This window comes from Meriones unguiculatus, chromosome 15 (assembly GCF_030254825.1).
Source record: "Meriones unguiculatus strain TT.TT164.6M chromosome 15, Bangor_MerUng_6.1, whole genome shotgun sequence".
Lineage (NCBI taxonomy): Eukaryota > Metazoa > Chordata > Mammalia > Rodentia > Muridae > Meriones > Meriones unguiculatus.
In genome coordinates, this window is record NC_083362.1 from 71,941,614 (window position 1) to 71,948,723 (window position 7,110).

At 44.1% G+C, this 7,110-nt stretch overlaps 1 protein-coding gene across 2 annotated transcripts in view; it reads right to left on the minus strand.

Moving 5' to 3' along the window:
* Pde6d (phosphodiesterase 6D) overlaps nt 1-7,026 on the minus strand; it is a 35,876-nt gene extending 28,850 nt beyond the window's left edge. The window contains exon 1 of one of the 2 annotated variants that reach the window (XM_060368777.1): nt 6,751-7,026. In XM_060368777.1, the coding sequence (XP_060224760.1) occupies nt 6,751-6,800 (50 nt within the window). In that variant the 5' untranslated portion in view covers nt 6,801-7,026. The remainder of the gene's footprint in view (nt 1-6,750) is intronic. The other variant, XM_021658141.2, reaches the window with a different exon arrangement.
* Nucleotides 7,027-7,110: the final 84 nt, after the last annotated feature.

Genomic DNA, 7,110 nt, shown 5'->3' on the forward strand with positions numbered 1-7,110 from the left:
TGAAGTGGAGATACCTGGACCTATTCATAAGGTAGTCTTTTAAATACTACACTACCTTCTCACTTATTTGTGCTGTGGTCTGAGGGATCATGTGAGGCATTCTTTCTTCTTTCCCATTAAGAAGATGGTCTGTGTGGCTCATCTGAAGACTGTGAAACCTAATGGCCCGTAATGCTGTGCTTATTAGCTCTGAGTAACAACCTTCCTCCTAAATATGATTGTGATCAAAGCTGCTAAGTAGTCCTGTGCGTAGCCATTTCTTGACTACAGACTGTGTTTAAAATGGATAAAAAAGGTGTGAAACCAAGAATATACCCATTTGGGGCTGGAGAGATGACTCAGTGGCTAAGAGTGCTCACTGTTCTTCCTGAGGACCAGGGTTCAATTCCCAATACCCATATGGTAACTCACAGCTGCCATATCTCCAGTTCCAGATCTGACACCCTCTTCTGACCTCCACAGGCTCCTACATGTAGAGTACATAAACCCAGGCATGTACACAGGTGCACACACATTGAATAGAATATTAAATAAGAATATACCTGTTCGCTATTTTTTAAAGATTAATTGATTATGTGTACAGTGTTCTGCCTGCACGTGTGCCTGCAGGCCAGAAGAAGGCACCAGATCTCACTATAGATGGTTGTGAGCCACCATGTGGTTGCTGGGAATGGAACTCAGGACCTTTGGAAGAACAGCCAGTGCTCTTAACCTCTGAGCCATCTCTCCAGTCCCCTATTTGCTATTTAAATACTTTCTGGGAAGTATCTTTTTCCCTTCCAGGTGACTAATTGTTAATTTTTTTCGAGACAGGGTTTCTCTGGATTTCCCAGGGAGGCAGAGGCAGGTGGATCTCTGTGAGTTCAAGGCCAGCCTGGTCTTCAAAGTGAGTCCAGGACAGCCAAGGCTACACAGAGAACCCCCCCTCTCTATATATACATAATTTTTTTCTTCCATTACTAAAGATTGAACTTAGGTGAATGTTCTTTTATTGGCCTCTTTTTATTTTATTTTAAATGTTTACTGGGAGACCAAGTCGCCCTGGAAGGCCTTGAACTTTCTTTTTTTTTTAATTTATTTTTTATTTTATTTTTTTATCAGTTACATTTTATTAACTCTGTATGGCCTTGAACTTTCAATGCTTCTGTCTAGTCTCTGAGTAGCTAGGGTCATAGGCCTGACCCACCAGGCCTGGCTAGTAACACCATGTTAAAGACATCCCTTCTAAACAGAAATAAAAGAGGGATCTTTCATTCACGTTGTAACCTTCAAGTGCAGAGTACCCTCTGCGTAACAACCACCCAACAGACTTGGTTAAATGAAGTAAATGGGGAGTTTGAGGTTCACAATCTGTCAGCTGTTTAAAATGATCAAACCCAAAATCTATGCAGAAAAATTACTCTTGCCTCCCCCCAAATGTTTCGTTTATAATTTTCATTTACAATTAGGAAATGCTATTCTTTTAGCAAAGAAAAAATAGAATACTCTTAATGTGTATGAGCTGAAACCAGAAAAGGAGGGATGGGATGGGGATGCCGAGAGAACAAAATCCTGTTAAGTATTCTATTTGTGAAATAACGTAACAAACAGAAAACCTTACATGAATTCTCTCAGTTATATCTGAGTTTTGCAATATTTTCATGCTTGTTGGATATCTGTAATGGACATACGGGCAAAGCTTCGTGTGACTAGGAGGAGCACAAATACTTATTGGGGACTTCATGACTTTATAGATACACACTCATGTCATAGCAATCCCACTGGAACTATATTAAACCATACTGTGAAATGAGATGATTACCCTAAGCATGTACAGGCATAAGCAAGAAATAAATAATGAAACAATATTCTAAGAGTAAACCCATGTCTTATGGAAGTTTGTTAAGTGTTCCAAAACAATGGAGGAAGATGGTCTAAGTAGCCACTAAATGTTACTGGGATAGCTGACTTTCCAAACAGCTTATTCCTACTACACACAGTGAGTATAAATACTTCTCAGGGAGTTAAAGGGTTAAGTACTGAAAAGAAGAAAACAGGCTTTTTGATTAATCTCAGAATAAGAGAGATCACCAGCACCTTAAACAATAACAGCTATACCCTCTGCTTCTGTAAAGGCTCAAAAATTGGGTTAAGATTCAAAATTGTTCCTCTCCACAAAAATCTTTAATAAAAGGTAAAGTATTTATATGAGCAGAACCAGAGTATACGAGGGACATCATCTTAAATAAGACAAATGCCAAATGGAAGCTATAGATATATTAAAAAAAAAACTTAAAAAGAATTGTTTAATCAGAGAGAGAGAGAGGGAGACAGAGAGGGGGTAGCATGGTGGCGCAGCCCTGAAATCCCAGCTTCCTGGGAGGCTGAAGAATGAAGATAACTAGTTCAAGGCCAGTCTGGGCAACTTAGTGTGACTCTGTCTCAAAGTAAAAATTGTAAACAGATTTAGGGAGACACAGTGGGTGGTTGGGGAAGCAGTCACTGTCTTCAGTGGGATAGCCACTGATGTAGAGAGTTACCATACTCCGCTGGTGTGTGCTAACTCAAGCATGCACATGAGGCAGCCCTGGTTAAGACCAGTGAGTGAGTCACAAAGCAAAGACTGAAGTAAGACGAAGAGACATGGTAGTGCTGTGGAGACTTGATGGGAGTGGGAGGGAGAAAGGGGAAGGTGGGGTGTGTGTGTGACTAGGATGTATTATACACAGTAAATAGTAAACAGCGGTAAAATGGGTAAACATTAACAACTAGTTCACGGGAGAAAATTGAAAAACATGAAATTGCAACTTACTTAATAAAAACACTACCAAGACATAGGGCTCACTGTGTACCAGATGACTTTCCAGAGGTGTAGGTATCAATTCATTTCACATCACAGTAGACTTGTAAGAGCTATTAGTCCTATTGAGATTGAGGGGTAGAACACAGGAGTAGAATTCCAAGTTGTAGCTCCTCAGTTCAGTACAGTTCTTCCCCTTCTTTCTTTTGAGACAGTGCCTCATTATGCAGCCCTGGAATGTTTAGAATTCACTATATGAACCATGTACACTAAGCTGGCCTTGAACTCAGATCCGCCTGCCTTCACCTCCTAAGCACTGAAGTTAAAGCCATGGGCTGCCACAGCCTAATTAGTTAAGCACTTAACCTCTAGGATATATTATTTCTCCAGAGAGCTGAGGATGCAGGAATACAAAAATTTAAAGTATATTTTCTTTTCAAATGAAATAAAGTTTTCAAAACTAAAAAAAAGACAAGTCAATATACAAATTGGAGTATGTTGGTGGGAGAATATAATGGTGCCTTTTTTTTTTTAATAGTAATGTGGTATTTTGAATAAGAATGGCCTCCATAAGCTCATGTATTTGAATGTTTGGCTCACTCCCCTGTTGGAGGACCTGTTTGGGGAGGACTAAGGTGTGATCTTGCTGAAGGAGGCGTGTCACTGGGAGTGGGCTTTGAGGTTTCAAACCCCTCAACACTCCCAGGTAGCTGTCTCTGCTGAGTGTCTGTGGATCAGATGAGCTCGAGCACCGTGTCTGCTACCTGCTGCCAGGCTCCCCATGGTGATGGTCACAGCCTCTAACCGCTGGACCTCGAAGCCCTCAGACGTTTTCTTCTCCAACTTCCCTTGGCTGTAGTGTCTCACCATAGCAACAGAAAATTAAGACAAGTAGTAAGGTAAGCACAATTTTTTTTTTAAATAAACAACCTGAAAACAGCTCAGAAAAAAAAAAATATCCAAAAACAGGTGGTGAGTGATCAAAATGTTTCTAACATAAAATTATCTTTCTTAAAAAAAAAAAAAGAAAGCAGGTTAACCACACAGTTGCTGTTCTCTTTCTCTGTGTGCCACATGTGAGCAGGTGCCCAAGAGACAAGAGCGTGTCAGATTCCTGGCATTCAGTTACAGGAGGTTGCCAACTGCCTGATGTGGGTGTTGGGAAACATACCCAGGTCCTCTGCAAGAGCAATGAACACCCTTAAGTGCTTAACTGCTGAGCTGTATCTCCAGCTCCATTTTCCTTCTCTTCATTTTCAGGTCAACAAAGGATACCAGAGGATGAGCACTCCTTCCCTCCCATGCTAACTTCTGTGTGGCTGCTTCCCTTGTGCTTTATAATTTAATCAGCTCAGGTTAAGCTTTCCATGAAAGCCTGTTTCCTGCGGCAGATTCACTCTCTTTCCTTCTTTCATTCAATCTTTCTTTCTTTCCTTTCTTTCTGACTTTTCAAGACAGGGTTTCTCTGTGTAGCCCTGGCTGTCCTGGAACTTGATTTATAACCAGGCTGGCCTCAGACTCACAGAGAGTCACCTGTCTCCTGAGTGCTGGGATTAAAGGCATGTGCCACCACCACCTAGCTAACTCACTTTTTTTTTTTTAAACAGATAAACTCCAGAATTATTTAAGACAGCTTTCCCTAAAGGTTTCATTCATTTTGTGAAAGGTGTGTGCCACCACATCCAGCTTTATAGTTTTTTCTATATTTGCCCCTTAGCTTTCTCAACAGGTTTATATCAAGAGTAAAGGTGACAAGGTCTAAGATTTTCTGCTACACTCATTTACTCCAAATATTTGTTTTTAGTAGTGATACTTATAATGGGACAAAATCATTGCTTCTGGAATTCAATTCCCCAGCCTATGGTTCATTATCTACAGCATATACATTGAGTCTAAATCACTCAATGAAAAAAACAAAGGCCATGCTACAGCTTTCCTAACACTTTTGTCATCTTTATATGCTTAGGGTTTTCATTATAAAGACCAACAGGAAAATACACAGAGCTACAAAAGAGTCTGTTACCAAACTTTACTATCTAAAGACACTGAGTTTATCATGAATGGCAATATGTAAGGAGATGCAGCCTTCTGTTTTTAAAAAGCACAGCAGGGGCAGCTCATTTTTCAGTCCCCTCCCTCCCTACCCCTGCCCCCAGATGCAGGGAGCTGCTTCTTCTCAATGTACTTTACTTGCTCACCCTCAAAAATCAAACCAACAAAAACTCAGTAGATTAGTTTTCCCTTGAAGAGTTTTCATTTTTGCACCCAAAACTTTCTGTGTTGTTTTTTCTCTCCAGTGCTACAGAGACCTAAGACCTCATTTATACTTCCAGCCTACTTCACCCCTTTCCACACCGTGGTGTGTGTGTGTGTGTGTGTGTGTGTGTTTCTAGAGTCAGGGCTGCATTCTATAGCCTACACTGGTCTTGAATACATGACAATTTCCTGCTCCAGTCACCAAGATTATAATTGTGATTTATCATGCCTTGCTTTGCAGTCTAGAGTTTACTTTCACCTTGGTTTCTAACTATGGAAAAGCAATTAAATATTGGAAGATGAGAAACGGGTCCTGTGAAGATGCAACAGGTTGCTCTGAGACCATGTTTAGGGAAGCCTGAGCCTCCAGGGGCAGAAGGAGCTCACTAAATGATGGTTACATTGCACCGAGAGAGGAACTTATGAATATTCCATGCCGAACAGCAGGGATGTAAGCAGAGATTAAGGTCAGCAGAATGTAAAACTGGAATACATTTCATCTGCATTTTATGGTGACAAATATTCCATCAAAACACACAGCTTCTAGCCAGAGATGCTGGCCTACACCCTGAGCCCTATCACGTTTTGGAGACAGAGGCAGATAGATCTCTGTTTGAGGCCAGCCTGGTCTATATATCCAGTTTCACAGTGTGACCCTGTCTCTAAAACAAAACAAACCGATTGAAGCTCCCTTACTATATAGAGAGTGGTTGTAAAAGTCTCACTACAACTACAAGAGGCCTGAGGCAATGGCTTCTTTTCTGCCTCCTCACTTTCTTCTTTTTGAAGCTGGCCTGGAACTCTCTTTGAAGCTGAGGCTGACTTGAATTCCTGATCCTCCTGCTTCCATCTTCCAAGTATTGAGATATCAGGCATTCAATATCACGCTCACCGAACCAATGATTTCTTATACTGTAAGGTGTCCTCAACGCAATAAAGTTAGCATGAACAGCTCCACCATAATAAAGCATTAACCACAGCAATGCCAAGGAACAAAGACAGTTCTGCCAGGAATCAGTTCAAAACCAAAGTACCTCAAGACATCACACAACACCTCATGTTCCTCATCTTGCTGGAAAAAGAACTTGAGAGGTTGAGGAGAAAAGTGACCATCCAATGCTCCAAAAGCCAAGAAAGTGTCAAAGTGGGGTAGGTCTCGGATTTCTCTTTCCCCACCTCTCTACTACTCCTCCAGTCCTAGAAGCCACAAGTGAGGAAGAGAAGTTGTGGAAACAAGACGGGTGGGGTACCCGAGAGCATACGCGGTTACTCGCCCCCTCCCCAAGGTCACTTGCTTGGAGTCACTTTCCCTTGCTCCCCCTGGGCTTCCCGCCAAAGACGCTCCGAGCCAGGCTAGGAGGCCAGCCCGCCGCACCCCCTCAGCCCCTGCATGCGGGGCCGCAGCCTCCTTCTCGTCTCCGGGCCCCGACTGGCCTTAGGGACACCGGTTTCCGAAGGAGACACCTTCCATAGATAGGTCCCGGGGGTCCTCCGCCTCTATCCTCCACGAGGCTCGTCAACGTCCCCTTCCTCCCTCAGGGTGCCCCTGTGCCCGCCTCCCGTTCGCGGTCCCTCCCGGGGGCCGGGCACGTCGTTCCTTTCCTGTCCCCTCCTTCGGCTCCTTTTCTCGGGCGCCCACCTGGCGCTCCTGCCAAAGCCCCGCTCCTCCGAGCTCCGGCCTCCTCCCAGCCCCGCCCCTGCTCCCGGGTGGATACAGTTTGAAGCCTCTCAGGATATCCCTGGCCCGATCGTCCTTGGCTGACATGATGCGGCGCCTGCCGCCTGCGGCCCTCCCACACTGGCTCGGCGGGGCCTCGCAGACGGTAACCAGGAACCGAGGACAGAGCCGCAGCACGCGGACACCTCAGGCGAGCAGCGGTAGCGGCCAGACCCGAACCGGCCTCTCCCTCCCCTTAGCTCCCGCTCCTGATCCCTTCTCCTTCCCACTAGTCGTGCAGCTCCCGCCCTGAAACCAATAGTAAGCCACCCTTGGCGATTGGCATCCGTAATGGCCAATAGAAACGCTCAGCGGCTTCGCTCGTGGACCGAGAGCGTCGGTAGGAAAGGCCCTCTTG